The 24,557-nt window shown below is 37.7% G+C and overlaps 1 protein-coding gene across 2 annotated transcripts in view; it reads left to right on the top strand.

Annotated features, from left to right (window-relative positions):
- Window positions 1–24,557, top strand: part of LOC102697154 (tetratricopeptide repeat protein 39B) — a 54,127-nt gene that overhangs the window by 8,388 nt on the left and 21,182 nt on the right. The window contains exons 2-3 of one of the 2 annotated variants that reach the window (XM_006629776.3): window positions 12,845–12,879; window positions 22,502–22,606. In XM_006629776.3, coding sequence (XP_006629839.2) covers window positions 12,845–12,879; window positions 22,502–22,606 — 140 coding nt within the window. Of the gene's footprint in view, window positions 1–12,844; window positions 12,880–20,712; window positions 20,800–22,501; window positions 22,607–24,557 lie in introns of those variants that run through there. The other variant, XM_015345216.2, reaches the window with a different exon arrangement.

Raw genomic sequence — 24,557 nt, 5'->3', positions numbered from 1 at the left:
TAAGGTTGAAGTGGCACAGTGTAATGGTGTAGTGACAGACAACTAGTTCAACTGTTTTCTTTGTTCACACCATTTGCTTTGCTAACAGAATTTGCCCCTTTCGAATGATCTTCAGCTCTTGGCCACTTGGTTTGGTGATATGTACCCCTGACTGGATAATTAAGTTTTCCCTAAGAGAATCGCAGGAATTGGGAAATGTAATACAGCTCATTGTTACACGGGACAAAACAAGAAAATGAAACCATTACGTGTGTAGATTAAGGCCACACTGTGCATCTAACCTGCCTAAATTGGTATTTAAAACTTTAACTGAAGCTATAGCATGGTGTATTAACCTAGTATGTAATCATACAATAGCATCTTCTGTAGAAAAGTTGGAAACTTACACTGGCACAGATGAAGTGAATGCATATTCATCAGCTCATCCATCAGCTTTTGGGAAGATGGTTGCTATTAATAAAGGTTCCCCTTGTGAGATTAAATGTTTCATATTTATATAATACTTGTATAATATCAGAAGAATGTTGCATCATATACTTGGCTTGAGACCAGTTGCGCCTGGTATTTAGGTGACAATTTGAACAATATTGTAATTGAATAGTGTTCTGAATCATCTATAAACTTGAATATGAACTGACTTTCTTTTGCAGTTTGTTTGACTTGAAAAAGTATTTTTTATTTTTAAATTGTTTGTTTACTGCAGCATTGATGTTACCTGTATTCAGAACAAAAGCTTGGAATAATAGTTTGTTGCAAAGCCACCTACTGTATAGCCAAAATTGGCAGGGAGAAATTATTTTGAAGACAACTTTACGATATACAGTATAGTGTCTCGAAAAGTTATTCACTACCTTCCAAAGATGTCCCAATTTGTTGAATTACAAATCATGTATACACATTTTTGGAACTGAATTTATCCTAAACTTTAAAGTGTTCAAAATAAATACTTTCATGTGTGAAACAAGTGAGGTGTCAGAAGATTCAGCTGTGGACAGGTCTCTGTCGACTCGGCACTATGGGAAATTGCAGTTTTCACCCATTCTTTTTTGGAAACATGCTCAGACTCCGTCAGAGGGGATCCTTGATGGACTGCAATTTTGACATCTTTCTGCAGATATTCTAAAGGATTCAAATCAGGTCTGTAACTGGACCACTCGAGGACATCACTTTTCTTATTAAGCCGTGTGTTTACTATCCTGGTCTTCGGGATCCACACCGTTTCTATTTTTCATTGCAGTCGAAGTCTTTCCTTAAAGTAATCTTTAACTGAACCAGGCTGCCTGTGTATAGAATATACCCCAAACACTGTTCTGTGGGTCCCTTGTTTTCACCACTTGACTGCAGAGATGCACTGTAAATTCGATCAACTTTTTATCTTGCATTGAAATAAATCTTCATTAAATTACCATGGCAACATCCATCTATTATCACAAACAGAGGGTCACAGTGAACCAAGGCCTAGCCCAGGAGGCTTGCCAGCCCAGCAAAGGGCATACACACATGTAGGGCATGTTAGAGGTGCAGTTTAACCTAGACAACATGTCTTTGGGCCAGGAGAGGAAAACCAGCCCATCTGGAAAAAGTTGAGGTGACGTGCAGGCTCCACACAGAACAGGCTCCAGTGTGGAATCTAACCCCAGCAATGAAGTGCTAGCTGCAATCCAGTTGTGCTGCCCACTGCTACAGCAATTTAGTTAAAAAGGTTCTCTAGTGAGAACATGTGGTGGGTTATAAATTGTATGTCTGAAATTATTTAGCATTGTTCTTCTCCCCCCTGCAAGGCTCTTGTGTCAGAGTTTCAAATGTGCTTGTGTTTTGAAATAACCTTTGCCAACAGCCATTTCTGTTTAATTATAGTTTCTGTGCTTCAGCCTTTTCCCGGTTTACAAAGCTTCAGAGCACACAGAAAACCGCTCTGGGCAGCTCTACAAGCAAAATTGACAGTCCCTTCTCAACACATAATCAAAACTCTGTTCACATGGCAGCTGTAGTGGTGTATATCATCATTTCGGAACTACACTTTGCCTGGAGCTGTGGGTTGTTTTATAAACTTTGGGTTACAGAGGTGTTCTGTGTTTGGCAAACTAGTCGGTGGCCTTAGCTGTCATTCAGGGAATGTGTAGTATGTTTCACCAAATTCAGGGGTAAACAAAGGTTATCTTTCAATGAAAAGACATCCAATTTGATTACCACAGATTAAAACTTTATATACTTACATTGAATAAACTATATGACAAACTACACAAATATAAGAAGCGCTTTGCTGTCATTAAGGAAAAAATTAACTGTATCATAAATTGTAGTTTATTATCACATTATTATGATATACCAGTAATCGCCTGAGTGCATGAACAGCCTATTAGATTTTGCAATGACAGCACCTAGAAGCTATTGATAGCTCAGCTGGAACTTTGGGTTTCATGTTCATGACAATATCCAACATTGTAGAATGTATACAGGCTTACTTTCGACTGGGGTTCATTCATAATGAAATGTTACATAAGAGCACAATTATAACCACGAGGACACTTGCTCTTTTCCTAAGAAAGAAAGACTGTACTATGCAACCGATTTTATTTCTGATGTTAATGTAGGTACTTTACGACAATTATGCTATCATTTGATTATCATATAAAGTATGGGATAATGTACTATCTTCACAGTTTTTTTTCTTTGTCGGCAGTAATGTGCTTCCATTCAAACAGGGGTTTGACTGTACATGGTTTCATCTTTTACACTTTCTAACTTACGCTATATACTGTAGATAGCCTTATAAGTTCAGTCCTTCAGTAAACTGGTTGTAATAAAAAAAGTTAATGACATACAGCATTTCTTAGTTTAACTATCAATCCATTTCTTCACCACTTCTCAAAGTTCAGGGTCCTGGGGGAGCCTGTGCATATTTGGCAAGAAATGGACTGTGGGATGGTGCTAGAGCACACAAAGTCCATGCAAATATGGAGAAAACTTGCAGACTTCACACAGATAGCACCTCAGGTCTGGAATTGAATCCAGGGCCTCAGCGCGGTGAGGCAGTAATGCTAAACACAGCAGCACTGTGCCGCCCATATTCATCTGTGTTCTTCCATAATTCCAGATTGCATCAAAAGTTGGAAAACAACTATTTCACTATTATTTTTTTCCACATCATAAGTTGTTGGCATCACCAAATGGAAAAGAAATGGCATTATATTACTGGTGCACACTTGTGTATGTTCTTATCTATTGCATTGTCATTTGACCTATGATTTTTAAACACGATCTAGTTCTGACACTACAAAAAAAAATCCAGATGAATTGAGTAAGTTTTTTTTTTTATATATAGTTAAGATTGTAATATTAGCAGGCAGACTCACTGTGGTGCTCCAGGAATTATCAAGGCACATTTAAAGGAGCATTTGATCATAACTATGATCCAGAACTCCCCTTTTTAATTGTTTTTTCTGGTACTTGTACATTTCCCAAAGAGAACTATACCCAAGATGATGAATTTGAATATTTTGAAACCAGAAATACTGTGACAGGTCCAGTTTTTCTCCAAAGCTAAACCAATTAAAATGCATATTGCGGTTATCTCCCGATTGTGGCGTTTTATAAAGCAACATATCTGATTAACTCTCGTCATTTTTTGATTTATACTCTTGAATCAAGCTTTTCACAACGCTCCTTAAGTGTTTATATGTGCCAAATCAATCTACAGCAACACCTCTGTTTGAGACACGCATTCCTTTTTCGCTTTCCCCTCTCATTCATATTAGGTTTGCACAGCAGTGGCCGTTTCTAACATTCACACATTCCAGAACCACTCTCCAATTACCAGCTGGTCCCAGCCCTGCAGATTGCTGTGCTTGTAAGGCCATCTTGTATTCCCGGGAAACTTGCCACATTTTTCTGTGTGAAGCGTGAGATAGTTACATTGTCTTTGAAATGCCGAGCAATACCTTGTTTCTTCACCAAGAACAGACGTTTTACTCCTCCTTAAAAACAGACAGCCAGAAAGAGACTCCCTGGTTCTACTTTTGTCTGCTGATTTGATTAGTTACTTGGTCATTGAAGATAGTTATGAAATTATGTGGGTTTATAGACTTCTTTTCCCATGTTTTCTGGGGATTTCCTAAAATATACCTTGTATTGACATAAGTCATTATCCTCCATTCCCCCCCCCCCCAACACTTCAGTGTAAATTGTGTGGATACATTCTGGACACCAGAACTGAACTGGTACATAAATGCTGTTTTAGCTTCTGAGCAGGTGATGTACTGTCTCAGTAATGAAGTCTGGAGTGCAGTAGCAGGACAACATCCCACCCCACACAAATTCAGCTTCATGATGCCAAGCTGAGCAAATAACATGAAAAGCTCAATTTGAGATTCTTTTCAATAGCAGGCCTACTTAAGCATTGTAATCCGCACTGAAAATAATTTAATTGTGCTTAATTTGTACACATTTTAAACGTATCTCTGTGGAAGAAAGGTGAAAGACGTGTTGAACAATTTTGTTGTGTCACTTGGTATTTACTGTATTTATCATTGATTGAGCGCATGGAACCTTATAGCTTGTCTTCCAACCAAAACTGGCAGAAGTACCAAACAAATGAAAGATTGAAAAACAGAAATATGGAAGGGCACCAGCTAACTTAATATGCATGTTTGCTTTTTAATAATAAAGTGTTTTAATTATTTATTACATAAGTAATGTGTTCCACAGGTGTGATGCTTGAAAAGAGCTCTTTAAGCAGTTCATATTGTCATTCCTTGGCAGGGATTGAGCAATGCTTTTTGAAGTTTAAAAGATCTGACAAAATGCCTGAAAAATTAAATGTTTTATTCATTCAAGCTGTGAATAAGGTACTCCACCCTTTGGTTTATTCTGATTATTCATTTTATTTTTTCTGATCTAACAAAAAAAATAAGTATATTTTATTGAATAGTCACAGCTTACAGGGAGAATCCATAAGCTTTTTGTTTTGTTCCTCTGGCCTTTTTACCTTTTAAAGTGCATGTTTGTTTCATGCTTTAAAACACAAACACATGGCCTGCTGCTACCTTTTGCCTTGTTTAATTGTTCACCCTTCTTTGCTAAGGATGACGGATGTTTGTTTTGGTTCTTTTGTGTCCACAGATTCAGGCTTATGTCATTAGACACTGGAAATCGGTCTGGATTTCAAGTGTTTTTTTTTTCTGCCAGATTGCCACTTGTTTTTGAAATTAGGGACACGAAAATGTTTTTATTACTTCTCACAAAGTAATGGTTAGTGAACTTTAGCTGTCCAATAAAAAGACAATGGGCTGTCTAGTGTCATGTTTTAGGTGGCACGGACTTGTTTGCTGTATTTATTGTTCACTCCGCAATAGTGACACATGAACAGAAAACATGTGTTTCTTATGGTATTGTACAGTATTTTATTTGTTGTTGCCTCTAAATTGAAGCCCATTTCATATAACAATGAAAGATTTAACTGCTTACAGATATAGGCATTACGAATGGGGAAAAAAAGCAAAATGTGCAAATAGGGATCAACTTGGTCCTCTGAGCTAGATAGGCAAAAGGATTTTATTGCATTGAAGTATTTGTTTTGCCTTCACTTTATACTTTTGCAACCACAAAGTAATGTAGCAGTATTGCATAACCCACCTGTCACCTTTCACAAGCACTCCCCAGTACCAGAAATGTAAGTTGGCTTGAAGTCTTGGATTTATTTTTAATTATAAACCAGATAAGTTTTTGTCCACTTTTGAATTAGCTATTTCTATCACTGCAACTGCAACAGATGTCTTTCTATCAACGCACATTGATCTGTGTACAGTGTCACTGAACTGAAAGTAGTGAGCTTTGTGCTACCAGCATGTTATCTAGCTACCCTTCAGCCTATGGGGAAAGGTGACACTGGTTTGGCTGTGGTGACATATTTGCAAAAGCTCTTGTTACTTTATTGGGTACAGACAGTGCAGGGATTTGATAGTCTGTCAACCCCCCAAAAAAATGGTATGTGTCCATTGGAACAGCTTGTGAGTAACGTGTAGGTTATTTCGCGTTACTGTTCAAACACTGTCTGGACACTTCCTGTACAACGGCATTGGTACTGATATTACTTCTTTCATTTCTTTCATTTCTGGACATTTGTACAAGGTGATTAAATCTATGTGCTGTAAGCTGTTGGACAATAATTCTAAAATCACAAGAGAAGTTAGAACCTGAGAAGACTCCACTACAGTTGCTAGAATTCTTCAGCCCGTTTCAACATGCCCCTAAATCAGATAATGGGAGCTGACAAGTTTTTTATTCCTTTCAACGACGCATCTTATAACATCAAAACAATAAAGAAAATGCCCTTCTGTTTAATACATAGTCATGTTTGCTATTTGCATGAGTGATAAATGCGTGTTACCATGTAATATGTGCACAAAATGGGGAAAGAAATAATGGACAGAGCTACCTACATATTTGCATTACAGCACCACAAAAACGAATGGTGGAGACAGACATGTTAAAGTTAATGAAGTCATACATGCTCAATGCTTGGGTACTTACTGTATAGGTTAAGGCATACTGTAACTGTGGCACTTTCGAAGCATCTTCTTGTGACAAAATATAACATTCTTACTGGCTTATCACTACTTGCTAAATCAAACAAAACAGTGACTTCAAACACTGGCAGAACATTTCAATATAGAGCTTAAATCCTTTTCCAAAGCTGTTAAAAGGAAATGTAAAGCAGCTATCCCATTTAAATAGACCTCAGACTCACTTACACAGCTGGTAATCCAGATTTACTGAGATTCAGATGTGTTCTGAATTAACGCACTTCTTAGACTGTAGTACAGCTTCATTTCTGTAAAAACTGCTTTTTTCTGAATGCAGACTGCACTAATGGCAAGTTCTTTTATAAATTCATTAAGAAGAAAACTGTAGGACTTTGAATGAATGACTGGCTGTTTGCTAACTATTCCGTGAGAATCAACGTGTTGTGTTTAAAGACTTTAAATTATCTTATCTCCCTAATCTCATTTAAGAGATCCTGGTGCTATATTAAAACTCCTAGTGTCTGCATTTTACAGGCTTTAGCCTTTTACATTTCGTAACGGGGGGCCTTGCTGGTTTTCTTGTCCTGGAGGAAAAACTGGACATTTTAATTGCACATCAAGGAATCTCAATATGCTGACACCCGAGGAAATAGTCGTAACACCTTGCACGTAATGTGGTTATCATGATCTGCATTTTTAAATAAACCAATACTGTCTCCTCAATATCTTTGTACTAAAATAACATACAGTAATGTGCTGCTCACTTTCCTATAAACATTTTATTTTAACATTTAGTATAGTTTCCTACAGTACATACATTTACTCTGGCTGTACTTCATTTCTTGACCACTCTGACACCCTGTGTAAGATAATAGAAAAAAATATTTTGGAAAAAAGAAATGTAGAAAACAAAGCTCTTGTGAAACTCAGATGGAAAGAAAAAGGGTAGTGATTCAGACTCTTAAAGAATGAGTAGGCGTGAGTTTTAAAATGTGGTGTGAAGATGTCAACCCAAACAATGAAAACTGAATGAAAAACAAGGAATTTTGTGTTTGAGCTGCTGTAATAAACAAGGAGAATTTTTTTTTTTAAATCCACAAGCCAGATGGGCTAAAACACAGTTTTTCTTTACACAAATTGCAAGAATGATGGGGTAAAAACCTTCAAGAATTTAAAGCGTGCCGTAATAATCAACATTAAAGTCTGGGGAAGTGTCATTTTAGGCGTTGAGTACTTGTGCTAATTACACCCATCAGTTTTCAGTTTGATTTTTTTGATGAGGTCTGTGGCTTTGTGCCGAAAGCAACATAATGTCAGAATTCTTCTCGGGAATGTTAAGAAGTCAGCTAGGAATGTCAAAAAGTTTTGTTTTTACAAGATCAGGATTCCAAATGCACATCTGCATGTCTGTCTCTGAATGAATTATTGTTTGAGCAGATGAATCAAAAAACATTTAAAAAATGTACTATAGATAAGAATTGAAGTTAAGTGTAAGTAGTTGTTTACAGCACTTTGAATTGTACTCAAAATACTATATATTCTAATTATCCATTTTCAACACACTTTATCCAATACAGGGTTGATTGCTGGATTATATAAAAAGAAAAAATAAGAAATCTTCTGTTACCACCTTTTAGCCCAGGTTTACTGAAATTTTAACCCTTCTAATCCAAACCATTACAGTGTTTTGATACAACCAGATCCTTACTTGTGCTACTTTGATATCGGTAAGGAGGATCAATTAAAGGGTCGGTAAGGAGATGGTTGCAAAAAAGTCTTTAATGGAGCAAACTGGAGGTGCTGCAGGTTCAATAGCACTGCTTTAGTCACACCTTACCAGATCATTGAAGCTCTGCAAAATTTTCTGTTCAGTAGGATTCTTCCCTCCAGGGGAAGTGGTCAAGTGGTTTGTATAAATGTTGTCGTCAGTTTTCCCTTTGGACCAGATTTTTGGCTAAAGTTCCTCTGTAATTTTATTAAAAAAGCAATTTCTCACTTGTATACCTATTCTGCTATGTTCTCACTAGGAGCTGCTGGCACATAATTGCTGCAGCATTTTACTACAGTGATAGAAAAAGTGGGTTCCCTCCTCTTTATCTAATGTTGAAAACTGGTATATGAACACAAGTATTCAATGGAGCATGGTCTGAATAATTATGAATAGACTCAACAATTATCTAAGATAAGAGAAATTAGACATTATTAATCCCGAAGGGAAATTGTGGCATTACAGTAGCCCGGCACAAGAAAGACAAGACAGACATCAAGATAAGAGTAATTAAATAAGTATATAGAATACAAAATAAAAGATAGCAAAATATGCTAGTAGTCACTGTAAAACACTAAAAGATGTGCAAAATCCAGTGTGTACAAATTGAAAATACCAGAGTAAAAACAGTATATCAATTCAATGTCCAAAAGTACATGAGTGCAACATGCTATCCATAGATGAGCAAAAGAAGGGTTAACAGGCCTAGCCTAGGGCAGTGTTATACACCCTGACAGCCGCTGGGAGGAAGGACCTGAGGAAACGTTCCCTTGAACACCGTAGATGGAGCAGTCTGTGCTTAAAGTGCTCCACTGTCTAATACCAGCCCCATGTAGCGGGTGAGATTCGATGTTCATGATGGCCATGAGCTGGGCTAGCATTCTCCTCCGCCACCACCTCCATGGGGTCAAGGCTCAGTCACAAAAGGGAGTCAGTCTTCTTGGTGAGGTTATTGAGCCTATTTACATCTTTTGCAATGATGCTGCTGCCCCAGCACACAACAGAGTAGAAGATGGCTGCTGCCACCACTGATTCATAAAAACTGTGTAGCAGTGTTCCACACACACCAAAGGACCTGAGCCTCCTGAGAAAATAGTCGTCTCTGACCTTTCCTGTACAGGGCATCAGTGTTAACAGATCTAAAAGATTCCCTTGCTATAAGACTTGGTAAAAAAGATCTTATATGACCAGTGTGTTTAGGAATAAAGCTATCAAATTAATCTGCAACATATATGCACATTTCAGTTTGTTTTATTAACATAAATAAAATGTCATTTAAACCAGGGCAAGAGTAAAGAGAGAATTATACTTGTTATATGAACAAAAAAAACTACTCGGGGTTAGCTCATGCGCTTAAAATACTTAAAATAACAGGACCACTGAGAGTGATCCTAGAATGCTCTGTTACAGTTTAAGTCATATTGCCACAAATGGTAATTGGTCAGATGCATTAGCAACCCGTGTGACATACAGTTTTGCATGTTAGTGGGTCATTCACTCATGGGGTGAAACCAGATGAGTTTTCCTTTTTTTTTTGTAACTGCAGACTGTGAGATGTCTGGATAGACCCGGTTTATGGTTTCCTGGTTTTGACATAATTTTATCCTTCAGAATTTCTTCATTAGAATTCCCTCTAAATCATTCCTAAAATACTGACTCGGAGGAGAGCCAGGTACTGCGTTAAGTTTCAAGACCAGAAGTGAACTAGAATAATCTTAACAATTGATCCTTGGCTTGGATTGATTTATCCTACAACAGATTGCAGTTGTAAATCCTATGTCCTGCATATGAAGCATGTACTAATATACATTTTAAACATATTATAGGTAACCATTAGTATTCGTTTAATCAGCTATATTTTTGCTGATAATTGTGTTTTGTACAGGTAACTGTACTTGGCACTTACCTTTTTCCTGTTTTTAATGTGTAGGTGTCCGTCACCTGTGTTCTTATCTATGCATTTTTACTGTACTGTATCATACACAGACAACACTATGAAAACCACTGCTCTTATTGGAGTAAGTAAAATTTATTTTAAATTAGTGCATCTTCATTATCATCAGGAGAATATTTTAATAGAGAATTTAATAAATCTCAAATGGATCATGCAGTGCACGTGTTCAAGTGCCCAGTGCCCAGTCTAACGTGGGTCTGACTCAGTTGTTTCCTGCCAACACAGTTGCCCAAATTCTGTAATTGGCATTTTAGGCCAAACCTGTATGCTTTTCTGTTGCCTTTGATTCAGAAGAGAAAATGAATCCCAGTTAAGATCCTTCAGTCTAAAATTAATTAAGCATTAGTTCTAAATGTTAAATGTGGTGGGGCAGCTTTTCTATGAAGTGTTGGTGGGGGTGCAGGGAAGCTTAAGTTGGCTCTTACTGTGTGGCACTGTGTCTGGGTATTGCTTCTTGCCTCCTGAAGGACCCCCTGTGAGTCTGTAGCTTCATCTAAGTTAATTTAAGCAAACAAGGCCTCCAGACGTGGTTATTTAAAACACAGCTGCTCCCTGAATCATTTTTGTTCTGTGGGTGTTGGAAAGTATCTGTATACTGATTGCCTGGCTTTAGCCCTTTTTCCTGAACATCAAAGTGGTGACCTGCCCAGCAAGCCTCAGCAGCTTAATGATCAGCTAAGCATAGTTAACACAATCTATACCGAATTGGAGGTGGCCTTCATATTTTGTAACTGAAGCGGTTGTGTGAGAGCATGTGAATCCAAATGATTTACAGTATGGTAGGCATTGGTCAGTAAAATTTAAAGTGTATATGCTTTTTTATTATTATTATTATTAATATTACATTCATATAATATTTTATACACTTTTCCTCTGGCTTAAAAGGTTTTTTGAAGTGAGCAGGAATGTGGTATTTCATTTTTTTTCATTATCCATTAAATTATCCACTTGCAGACTTAGACATTTACTATAGAAAAATGCTTGTGTGAAATATAAGTCTTCTTCAAACTGTGCAGTAGCTTCGGGGTCATCATGTAGATTGTCTGTGTTCTGGGGTATATTTCTACATGAAATCGAACATCATCACTATGAGAGATATTAAAAAGAACACAAACGGGGAAAATGCTGTTCTACCAATGTGTCTTGTTCAGTTGCCCTTAACCAATTGTTATGAGGATCTCGTGCAGCTGTTTATAGAAGGATCTAGCATGTTTGACAACATAGCTCTGGGTAACAGAAGAAGTGCTTCCCATTCTTGAGTTTTTAACACATCCACCCAATTATCACAAAGTCACTTATTCCTACTATTCCTTCTATTCTGGGATGACAGGATGCTGCACTCTTGAAATGGCATCAGTCTAACTTAGGGAACATACTAGGGGACCAGACTCCTGTTAAATAGCAACACCACACAACTGCTGGCAAACTCGCACAGAAAAGAAAGTGACCTAGTCCAGAGTAAAGTCCTGGACCCAGGAGTTGTGAGGTTGCATCGCTAACCCCTATACCACTGGGATGGCATCCGTTTGATGCACTTTGTCTTAATTTACATTTTTATAATCAATTTTTGTAAATTTCAATTATGCTTTTAGTGTTACATTTGCTTTAGGATTCCTTATCTGATGGAGTACAAGTGTGGAGGAGATCAGAGGTTAATAGTTTGAACACAAGGTGTCACTGAGACAGAATCCCTGTTAAAAAGAATTCTTTCCCTGAGTTAGTATATCAAGCTCTGCTCTCTTTAGGAGACTAAATATAAATAGGTACACACATTCCAACTGTTTTGGAAAGCTGTAGAACAGGAATGGAGAAGAAAGAATAAAATATACTGAATAGATGCGCAGAAGTACTGCATCTGAATAAGACTCCATTGCCAATTTTACATGTATTCTCTACACATGAAATATACACCAATGGGTATTCTAAAAAAAACATGCAAAAATATGTAAGCAGTCTAGAGAAAACAATATATTGCTTTTGCTAAAAATATAGACCCTGTAAAGTTGAACTCTAGTTGAAACTTTTAATTAAAAATTATTTGTGCTGCTGATCATTTTTTTTAAAAGTTAATGGTATGTAAAAGCCATCTGTAGCAGAATTAGGAAATACTTTTCTGCTGCCTTTATAACCTTTATAAGACTCATTGAAACTGATTTGGACACTGAAGGGGATGTTACTTCCATGGAATTTGGATAGCATTCTGCTATGACCCTCTTTTGTTGAGGTGAAATGATCTCTGCTTTCTGGGGACTGGCACTCAGTCTATTTAAAGCTGGAGAGGTGGCTGCCATTCAGTCCTGACGGGGGGCTATACTCATCACTTTCTGATTAGAGCATAAAGATGCTTACAGACTGGGAAGGCCATTTATCACAAAATGTCAGGAAGATAAATGTAAATGTGGTAAAACGGGTGGAAATGGGGCTCATTGTAAAGAGCTATAGTGTTTCATTAGTCAGTTTTATGTTGACGAGGTGCTCAGAGCTAGGTTACAGTAATAGAAATCCACCATATATAGGATGTGAACTATTGTACAAAGTGGTAGCATGAATAGAATGAACACATCTGTCTAACCAGCCTGGTTTTCCTTTGTTTTGCAGGAGAGCTTTGAAGATGCCTTTGATCGCATTCCTATGTAAGTGTGATTGAGTATTTTGATGTATTTACATCCCTTCTCTAATGCACATGGAGCAGGACTTTTGCAGTCATTCATATACTACCAGTATACCAAAGGTAGAAATGTGGTGCAGTGGTTAGGTCTCTGGGCTTACAACTTCAAGGTTTTAGGTTCAAATCCTGAGTGGGATAGTGTTTTATTCTTGAGCATATTCAATACAAATTGTATCAATGGTATAAAATCTTACGTCTTTATATTTGCCTTTTGCTCCCAGTTGTTTGCACTTGAGCACTTTACAGATTTTAAGGTGAATAAAAGTGTCAGCCAAAAATGTTATGTGCTATATGAAACTGCATATTTTAAGGTTTGTATTCATTCCAATTTATTCAATTTTTAGATTCCTTTTCTGCCAACATTAGCAAATTCTTACACCTACAGTTTTGAATTTGGGAAAAATAAAGCATTTGTTTGTGCATAGATTATTTCACAGGAACAAAGGACTGTTTGAAATCCTCCTATTTTCATGTTTATAGGAAATGAAAGCATTGCATAGGATAGTGTAGCGTTACGAGTTTCCTTAACATGCCATGAAGTAAGTAACAAACGGATGGAAAAAGTGTCTGTTCCATATAGCAGTTTTGGGTTTTGTAAATGTCCTTTCTTTTGAGCCTCCTGTTGATATTCTGTTAGTAGAGAAAAAGTAAATAGCACCTATAGTCATTATGGGTCTGTGTGGTGCCATTAATCCCAGTTTATAGAGACACAGTGGGTGTGATGTGTTCAACAATTTTTGTTTTCCACTTTTGAGGTGTGTTTTAAATGGCCAGTTTTTTACGGACGTATTAATTTAGATTTTAACATAAAGGTACAGAAAGGTGTAGAAATTTATAATAATGTGTATATTGTAACGCTTACGGCCGACAGGCACTGTGTAAGAGCCGGCGTACCAGAGCAGGTGATGTCACCGCCCTTCCCTGTGATAGCAGGACTACAGCTACTGGGCTGTGGAGAGATCTCTTTAGCTCCCGGGGCTGGGTTGCTGCAGAGAGACGTGGAAGTCCCGGGTTCGAGCCTCCAGTCGGGATGGGGCCGACCAGATGCGGCAAGGGCGCCCGCCTGAGCCCCCGTTGCGTTACAATATTATAGAAAGTCTTTGGAGCTAACTAATATGTGCAGCAGGTTGCTGCATTTGGAAACAAATATGTGTGGACATGGGAATTACAGAATAAACGGGTTATGGCCTAGGAGATTTAAAATGGGCAGGTCCAGCTAAAAGCGTAAACCTAATGCTGTGTCAGAATTAAAATGCTGATGTCTGAAAATCATACTGGTGGATTTATGGACTAACCAGCACATGAACCACATTAGCAAGGATGAGTGCCTGAACCTGCTCGTAGACCAACTGTTCATTCACTTTCTAATCACCTCTGCCAATTCATGGCAGCATCAGAGCCAGTCTCGGTAAGCTGCGGGCATAAGGAAGGATATACCCTGGATGGAACACCAGTCCATTGCAGGGCACACACAGATACACACTCGCACCATGACCAGTTTTCAAGTAGCCAATTAACCTACCAGTATGTCTTTGGAAAATGGAACACCAGAGGAAAACTGTGGAAAACCTGGGGAGAACATGCAAACTCCACAGATATCACCCCAAGTCTGGAATTGCTGCCCCCTGCTCAGAGTATGAATGAGATTTGCTAATGCTTTTCTAGTGACTCAGATATCCAACCCATCGGTTAAGTCTGTAATGTATTACAAATTCCTGTTGATACTTGATAGAATCTCTTACAAATAATTTAGATGAATGGTACTGTATGATCAGGTACAAGGGGTCATACCATCTGCTGTTTGTTTTAGAAAACATGCTGTCGGTTAACAGAATTACTTCAGTTACTGACCCAGTGGGACATATATTTATTTTTTTTAGCTCTTTTGAAGTTTAAAAGGTGTGCTTGGTTCAAGGCAGAGTAAATTAAAAACCTTTCCAAGCTTCTGTTTTTTTTAGGTCCTAGTTTAGGCTGCCCTAGAGTCCTGTCCAAGTATATGGCTTTACTAGGCACCAGTTCCCTTGACTGCTCTTGCCCAATTCCATTTTTTGTGACACTGTGAAGACAATTAGCAGGCTTGACATAAATTAAAAATAATCATATAGAAGTCTGTGATTCATACTATGGATGTACAAGTAAACTGAAACCCATTTTAAGGGTGGCCACTTTTATGTAAACCTAGTTTGTACACTAGCAACAGGAAGAAACAATGGAGTTTTCATTGCCTTGTTGCTCTTTCTGTTGTGATGTTTTCCTGCTGTTAGGTCTTGACTGATAATGGCAACTGCACCCCACATTTTGAGTTTACCGTTAGAGTCAGTTGCCTTGCTTTGAAGCATCAAGAGGTCACTCTGCAAGAGTTACTAAATATCTGTGTCTTGTGTGCTAAAAAGCAAATGGTTTTGTCCTGGTATGTTGGCAGGCTACAGAAATAGACTTATGTGCGGTCGGTGATGGTTTCTGTCTTCATTTTTCTTTTCAGATAAAAATAGTATTTTTGTAAAAATAAAACTACTAGACAGTTTGTCTACTGGTATTGCAGTATTCTTGGATTGATTGAAATACTAAGACATTCTGAATAACTGGACATATTTCTTGCAGTGGGCTGTAATACTTGTTGTGGTTGAATCAAAATACTTATTTGAGACCTTGTCCTATATTAATGGTTATACAGTATGCTTGGAATTAGAGGATAGAAAAGTCAGAATTGTATGCTACAGCATTTAGACTAAAAGCAGACAGAGAAGCTTGTATTTATGTAAAATGCAAGCATTTTGTATGGTTTTCCCTGCATGATGCACAGTTTCATTGTCCTTGGTCTTTTGACCTTTCTTACACTTGCAAGTGATTGACTTTTCTAAGTGCAAGGCTGCCTCCACATCAGAATCAGAATCACTTTTATTCGGCAGTACGTGTCAGTTACAGGAATTTCCCTTGGTACATTTGCTATACCAGCCTGCTCGACACAAAACCCACACAGGTGCAAAAGGAGCATTAACATTACTGACATTGTTACACTGGACAATATACAGAAGATGGGGGAATCGCAACACAGTCACAATATGTGCTCGCAGAACATGTAGACATTATAGTATATATAGGACATGGGCACATTCACATTTTACAGTACGGTGGAAATATATGAACAATAGACATTGGAGTATATGCAAAACACATGGCAAGGTCAGACCATGTGTGAAAGTGCGGTCTGAGGAGTAAGGTGCAACTATGTAAACATGTTGGGAAGACATGCCAGTTCTTAAGCTTAAGATATACAAGATGTGTGAACTAAGCAGTAATAAAAGTTCAGTTTGTTTTTTTCAGATGAAATGGGAAGTTGTTGGGGGAAGGATGCTGGTTAAGCAAGGATATGGCATTGGGAAAGAAACTGTCCAGGTGTCTGTTGGTTTTGGTTTTGGTTGCTTTAAAATGTTTTCCAGAGGGAAACCTTTGAAATAAGTGATGACTAGGGTGGGAGGGATCTGCAACAATTTGGTAGCCTGTTTCACTGCTCTAGATTTGTAAAGCACGGTGAGGGATGAAAGATTGCAGCCAATCACTTTCTTAGCACACTGAGCTGTGATCAGTTTTTGGACTGTGCAGTAGCAGAGCCAAACCAGACAATGATAGAAATAATCACACTTTCAATAATGGCTCTGTAGAACTGTATGAGAATAGATTATGCAATGCCAAGCTTCTTGAGATGTTTAAAAAAGTGCATGCGCTGCTGTGCTTTCTTTATAATGGAAGCAATGTTTTCATCCCAGCGGAAAGTGTTTGAGGTAGGTGCCCAAGAATCTGCAGGATTCCACCACATTGACAGCAGTGTCAGAAAATTGTCAGAAAATTGAGAATCCATTTGCAAATGGACTGATTAACATTCATATCTGAGAGTTTGCTCAGTAGTAAATCGGGAATGATTGTATTAAATGCTGAGCTAAAATTCACAGTATCGTCCACTGACCTTGGCCTTAGATGCAAGCTGCAGGCGATCAAGGTGAGTAGCAGTCTTTAAGTAGTTGAAAATCAGACGTTCAAATGTTTTCATTACCACTAACTAGAGTGCGATGGGTCTATAGTCTTTAAGGCAGGTTATTTTGTCCTTTTTTGGAACAGGAACAATAACAGAAGAGTTGAAGCAGCCTGGCACCGGGACAATGATTAATAGATACTTTATTGATCCTGTGGGGGAAATTGCAGTGCAACAGCAGCTTAGCACAGTCAACACAGCACAGTGTGTTGACAATATCTGTAAAGATTGGAGCAAGTTGGCCAGCACAGTGTTTTAGTGTGGCTGGAGATACACAGACAGGTCCTGGTGCCTTTTTATAGTTTTGCTTTTTGAATAGCCTTAACAAATCCTTTTCTTTGATTAAAAGAGTATTCACAAGACTTGTAAAAGGCATTAAATCTTCCTGAGAGATTGAGTGAGAGTGGGTGTGGCACTGCAGTTGAGTGGGGGACATTAGCTCATCTTGAGAGTGTGAAATATCTGGGTGAATCACGAGACTGCCATGGACAATGTCACTGGAGATCCTTTGTGTTTCAAATCTACTGTAAAATGTGTTGAGGTTGTCTGGTAGAAACTGATCAAAATGTATCTGAGGGGGATTTCCTTTTGTAATTGGTAATAGTTTGGAGACCTTTGTTGGCAAATTGTTGTTGTAGTTTGTCCTTGTAATTCCTTTAAGCAGATCTTTATTGCACATTTGAGCTGGTTTCTGGCCTGTTTGTAGTGGTCCCTGTCAACACTTTTGTGAGCTGCTTCCTGTGCTTTTCGAAGGACTCTTAATTCCTTTGTGAACATTCAGATAATCCTAGTTCTTCATGCCTACTATTTATGAGAAATAAAGCTTGCAGCAAACATGCTGCTAATTTAGAAATGTTAAGGTTATAAGGATTTTGCAATTACTCAGTGAATATCATTATCCTAGTTGGTTCTTTTCATATCATATGAATATACTCACATGCATTTGGTCTGTAGCACTAATAACACTTGTGAATACAGTGTTTCACTCAAGCCCCTTATCCTTAACTTGCTTGTAGTCATATTAGAACCTTTGAATAATGAGCCCATGCCTCCAGTCTGCAAACATGTCCTGTTTGTCATTCCCTTTGAATGAGCAGTTTTGAATTACCTTTATTAAAACCTCATGAAAATAAAAAAAACACTACTAAAAACTGAATTAAAAGAGGTTTACTGGATTTATATGATCTATTATGTTGTAGTGACTGTGTATTTCCTTTGGGAATAATAATAAAAAAATAATTGGGTGAAACTGAGTGGAGTAAGCTGTTCTTCTGTTGTGTATGAATAATAAAGTTCACAGCACTTTAATAATTCAATGACCAATGATTACTCAATGAGTAATTCAGCTTGTCTCTGTGCTGTCAGAAGCTTCCATATGTTTAAAAAGCCTATACGTGCTTTTTTTATTTTGGCATTCAGTTGCCTTACAGTTGGGAGTCATGCATTAAAGTAGCAATTATTTGTAATGCACAGAACCTACTGCAAAACAAAAATGAAGCAGATAATGTAAAAAATAAATGGAAGTCATGATTGCGAAATAATTTGACCTTAAATATAGGTACACAAAATTAACTTAGTGACACAATTAGTTGAGTGGCCACTGGCTGTGTGCAGTGATAGTGTTTCAAGTCATTTCAGAATATACTTACCTCTGTGAGGTGCTAGGTTATTTAGCTAGTGAATTTCAAGCAAAGGTTCAACTATGAAGACCAAAGAGCTTTCACGACACCTCAGGATTAAACTTGTGTAGCAGCCCAGATCAGGAGAAGAATATAAAATTGTTTTGGAGATCTTTTGAGCATAGTGAAGTCAATCATAAAAAAGCTGATGGGACCCAGACAGTTTCCCAATATGTTACAGAATTCAGTGGCAGGAAGCAAATGTCCATGGGTCAACAATATTCTGGTCACCCCACAATGAGGGCTTGTATAGAACCAAACAATAAAGACCAACTACAGGGATAAACATTGTATCAAGCTCATGTATAGTTGATAAAGACCTACCCAAAAAGACTTGCTGTTGTAATTGCTGCCATTGGTGGATAGTTATCTGAAGTATTAAGAAGTCTTCAATACTGAGTTATTCAATTATTTAGTACTGAATAATTCAGATAAGGTCTAAATACTTATGCAATCAACACATCTCAGTTTTTTTCTCTCCTAAAGGTCTGAATAAAGTTAAAAAAATGCGTATACCTCTATTTGTTGATGCATTTTGTAACCACTTCATCTACTCTAACATCCAACTAGGAAGCCAGAGCCTATGCGGACTAAGAAGGAGTGTACACCCTGGATAGGACACCAGTTCTTCTTAAGACAGACAGACGCGCACACACACTTTTACCAGCACCAAATTTTTCCAGAAAACATATAACCTGCCACTACTGTATGTCTCTGGACTGTGGTAGGACACCAGTACAGGAAACCCTAGTGAACATGGAGAGAACATGCAAACGTAATGCAGATAGCACCCTAGATCCAGAATTAAATCCAAGTATAGATATAATTAAACCCAGTTGATATGTTCTGTTATTTCTGTCCACAAAATGAGGAGTTGTTCATTTAAATTAATATATTTTTTTTTTAATGTGAAGCCTTCCAAAGATTCTTGTCAAAGAACACAGGAGAGCGTAAGTTATGACTGGGGTTTTAAAGTTGTCCCTCTTTCAGCAATCATGCGTTTTAAGTATACTTTTAATCTGTGAGAAAAATAATCAATTAGAATGGCATTATTAGGTTTCAGCAAGAGGAAAACAAACTGAATTTCAAAGCACTTTGATAGGTTTGCTTGGAGTAAATCTAATCAAAAGGCCATCGTTTGGTCAGTATTGCTGAAATTTTCACCATCTGGAATATACAGTAAGCCTTCCGCAGTTCTGCATTGTGCCCAACCTGGTAGACAAATCACATTTGGATTGATTTGATTTCATTATTGCCTTTTGTTTTTTTATTTTGTTGATGTTTTACCAACAGAGAGGGTGTAAAAAAATTGCAGCAGAAACCAATTAACTGGACTAGCTTTGTGACTGCAATAAGTGGAACATTTTCTGGGCATTTCGGACCAGGAGGGTGAATTTCCTTGTATACAGTTTAAGGTAATGCAGTATATAACAAGAAAGAAGAATTAATGAGGTAGAATCCCCACCTCCTCCCTGTACAGACACTTTCTATCCTGGCTGATGATAGCTTTCACTGTTAGGTGGAAGAGATAGAGAGCTTAAACTGTGTTGAGAATAGAGAGCAAAGACTGATAGGAATGGTGAAGGTGATTGGGACTCAAAATTTCGCCTCAGTGGGTTTTGGGTCTGTGGTAGCGAAGTGAAACTCAGTTTTGCTGTAGGTGGTATTACTGCTCAACCCTTCTGGGAAGTGCTATTATCAGGCTCAGAGGGTGATGAAGCGAAGCGAGAGAGAGAGAGAGGGAGAAAGAGGGAGAAAGAGGAGGTGCTCACTGCGGTACTGCAGCTTTCTGGTTGCTCCTTCCCCCTGCAGAGCAGCTGCTGAAAACCATGGCGATACCTGCTGGTTCCCCTTTTGAATTAGGAGCCTGTGTGGCATCGCTCAGCATTCGTGAACTTTGAACAGGCTCATTAGCTCTCCAAGCAATTGGTGAAGGATGGAAGAAAAGAGAAAAGCGCTGCCCTTCTCCCTCTCTTTCTATATCTGTTCCCTCCCCTCCCTCAGTTTTTCACAAACATTAAGCACCGGTTCCCTCCCTCTGTCTCTCCCTCATGGGGCATCAAAAAAAAAAAAAGATTTATGAAAAAACTGTATCTGCTCGGAGAGGCTTACACTGGGTCCTCCATAGCTCTGGATTATAGAACTGGGTAACTAGTCCCTTCCATTGTGTCACACTGTAAGTACAAGCTCTTTAAACAGCTTAGTTTAAGACAATTAAATTGGTCAATATGTGTTTATTAGTGTTTGGGTGCATGCCTGCAAGACTTGATGAATTTTTCTTTTTCGATAGTTAAGGATTTTTTTAGTCCATATGTCTTTTAATATTAATTTTGCAGTATACATTATAATGGAACTACACAGAGGTTGTTGTCCAAAATACTTTTATCGAGGAGAATAATTTATTTTAAGGATTATTTAAAGCTATTACAACTTAAGTGCACAGGATACATAAATGTGATAATAAATACATCTTTGTATTTGGAGTGGATGAATGTGTACTGGTTATGCAGTATGTGGTAAAAGCAAGACTAACACTAACAGCAGCAGAAATGCAAATGATGTTTAATTTGCTTTAAAGTCATTTTCAGTTACTGTCACTGTAGTGGCGCACACTGCAGATGACTGGTACTTAGGCAATGCAGAATTGCAGCAATGTATTAATTTTTTTGTTTGCCAGTGTTATTTTTAGACCTTGAGTATTAACTCTCATGGCCAGTGTGGAGTGTCGACTTTACAGTATACCTCCATGTTTGCAGTGGGTTGGGCGAGTTAATAATGTAGAGCAAGCATGCTGCTCTTCTCAGGATACTAAAGGGTTCTGTTGCTGAGTGGTTCTCTGGGTGATGTAGGAAAAACAAAAGGCAGTCTGTTCCTCATCATCAGAGTGGTGCCCCATCTTATATGGTATATCCAGGTGAAAAAAAAACAAGATAGCAGAAAAAAGGTCTACCCGATCTTTTCACTCCTGAAAAAGTTCTTGTCACTGTAAGAGATGTGGGTAGTTTCAAAGCACAAAACCAGCAGTAATGATATAAGGAAGAAAAGGAGGTTAGTATCAGGAGAAAGTGGAGTGTGACCTAGATTACAGCACTGCATCTGCTGAGACACTGGTGAATGCAGGACTTGATCATCTTCCAAGAGAAAATAAACCAAAAGACAGGGATGAACAGAAGGGAGACAGAATAATTTATGTATGCTTTTGCAGTTAACTGATTTCTGTTATTTTTCTCTCTGACAGCTTGAAGAAAGTTTTTAATCCAACGTCTTTATACTTATGACCTTGGCTGACATCACAGGACTTTTTTTTCTAATAGCCTTGAATCATTAGTAATGTTAATTTAATGGAGTGTTTACTTAACCTTAGTATTCCAAGTGTTTACTTAACCTTAGTATTCCAGACATCAAAGAGGAATGGGATATAGTGGGTATGAAGGTTAGATTGTTGTGTAACTGTCAGTAGCATTATGTTTACAGGTTAGGATCCTTTGGAATTTATTGTTGAGAGAATCTGATTGCTGCTCTGTATGTTTTCTCTGGGTATCTTTAATACCTGAAAGGCCACAGGAGAGTGAAGATCTGTTTTTCCTCATTGTTTGCCTTATCTCAAGTGTTTCTCTATAGTTCCATAGTTAGTACTGGTTATACTGGTCAAACATCCTCCAAGTACTGTATAAAATTTATTTTAAATCCTTCCTTGGAATCATTCTAGTACTGAACAGGCCCAGCATTGCTTAACATCTGAGATCTGATGAAGTTAGGCTAAATGTTGGTAAAGTTGCTGTCTTTATTTTTGGTCCTGTATAAATTTAAAATTCTCATGCATTACAATACCTTCCAACTAGAATAGAAAGGAACTCACTATGTTTTTGTTACATCAGGGCATCCAAGATGGATCTGAAGATGGCCTTAGAAGAATGCAGCATTGCACTAAACCTCTTTTTGAACAACAAGTTCTCTGAAGCTTTGGATCGTCTCAGGCCTTGGTATGTATTTTGGGCAATTTCAACAATTTGTTGCTAAAAAAAGGCATGTCTAACCTAAACCCACAATTGTGCTAATCTTCATTGGGAAAGTTATGTATTAATAGGTGTTTTAACTTCAGAAAATAAACCCGAATCATAAATATGTATTTCCAGTGTACTAAGTCTCTTTATTTTTTTGAGCAAACAAATTGGCTATTGGCCTTTATTGTAAATGTTCTGTGCTTAATTTCATTGATGTAAATAGTACAGGCTCGTGGTTACGTGGCATGATTTTTTAAAACTAAAATTCAATTTGGTGGATTATTCCATAATTTTCAGCACAGAATACAAGAATGAATTGGAATATTTTAGAATAGCGTCCTCAAAAGAGGTTTTCTCATTCTATAGCAAAGCAGAACGGTTTTTCTGGTTGAACACCTCCAGTTCTGGCATGAGAGGCCAAGTTTCTGGATTTTTTGTGTTTAGTAGTGGCTTTGGTGGTTCTGAGGGTTGAACAGAGTTTGTTGGTCTTTGCTTACTCCTCAGTGGGTGTTGGAGCTGACCCAAAAGTCACTGCCTCACTGGCATAGTTACCAATGGACTGAATAACACTCTGAACAGGATGAATATAGTAAAAAGGAATAATTGTGCAAGATTAATTGCTTGGGAGCTCTCATAATCTGAAAGTTGGAATAGTGTTTGCAAAGATTACAGAGCAATATTTATGATTTGAATAACAGACCTCCTTCAATCTAGCTTTCTGCTTTTCTGTGTATTCTCTGAACTATCCTGTCCACTACTATTAATCTGCAAAGAGAGAGGACCAGATTAATTCTTCTCTTTTGGTTGGCTAACTGACCTTTGGTTTACAAAACATTGGATTTTGAGGATTTAGTTGACAGAACCAAAATAGTAGGCCGGTTTGTGACAGCACGTAAGCACATGCATCATGTTTGTATGTATAGTGTAATGTTTGTGTATGTGTACGAGTTCAATATTGAAATAAAGGGTTGTCTGCAGAATAAATTCTTTGAGCGTTCTGTGTTGCCTAGCAAAAGTGTATCATCTTTACCTTCTGTTGAATTCTGAGTGCATCCTCTTGTTACAGAGCCCCTGTGCAAGACTGCCTTGCAAGGAACTCTTAGTGTGAGCAGATAATCTACTTTTGGACCGTAGTAATACAATAGCACGTTGTATTACTAATTTACATTGTAAAAAGAATGATTGCGTTGTTGGGTTCTTGAGTCACTGAGGGCATTGTAATTTCATTTGTCTCCATTCCATTTTTACCAAGTAGTGACCCAGTGTATGTGGATGTGAACCTTGCAATATTAAAACCTAGCAAATTTGTAGTTTTTATTTAATATGTAGAGTGCAGTGGTAAGAAGGGTTTATTTTCAAAATCTTGGGATGTTCTATAACTCTTAAGTTGTTTAGCTGAACGAAGCAATGTGTAATAATGAAAGATTTATCTGGGACCAAAGAATGACAGGTCCAGAATGATTAGTAGCTCTGGGAAAGTTGGGCTTCTGTAACTCATTTGCAAAGCTTCTGAATTGTTGACAGACTGTTTCAGAAAAAAACTCAGTGATGCATGTTTTTGCAAAAATAAACTTAATGTATAGAAACATATTTTTGTTATCTGTAACGAGAAGTATTTCATGCACCCCATTACCACCACCATCATAGATGCTTATTTTAAGATAAAATTTACGGTCGCAATATGATGTTAATGTGGGGCAGTCAATGGGCGTTTGAAAATGTGCTTTAATCAAAAAGCTAAATTAAGATCTGAACAGAGCAGAGAAGCTGGAGATTTAAAAACAGAATTATTTTCAATGATATTGTAGTTAATTGACACTTTTATAAGTCACTTTCCACTGGTATAACCAGAAGTATCTTTGATATTAAATATTAATGCTACTTCTGATGTATAATATGTATTGTATGTTTACAGTATGTCCCAAAAGGC

The sequence above is a fragment of the Lepisosteus oculatus genome, chromosome 1, assembly GCF_040954835.1.
Source record: "Lepisosteus oculatus isolate fLepOcu1 chromosome 1, fLepOcu1.hap2, whole genome shotgun sequence".
Classification (NCBI taxonomy): Eukaryota; Metazoa; Chordata; class Actinopteri; order Semionotiformes; family Lepisosteidae; genus Lepisosteus; species Lepisosteus oculatus.
The sequence above is the reverse complement of the archived record's forward strand: the minus strand, read 5'-3'. Positions and strand labels throughout refer to the sequence as shown.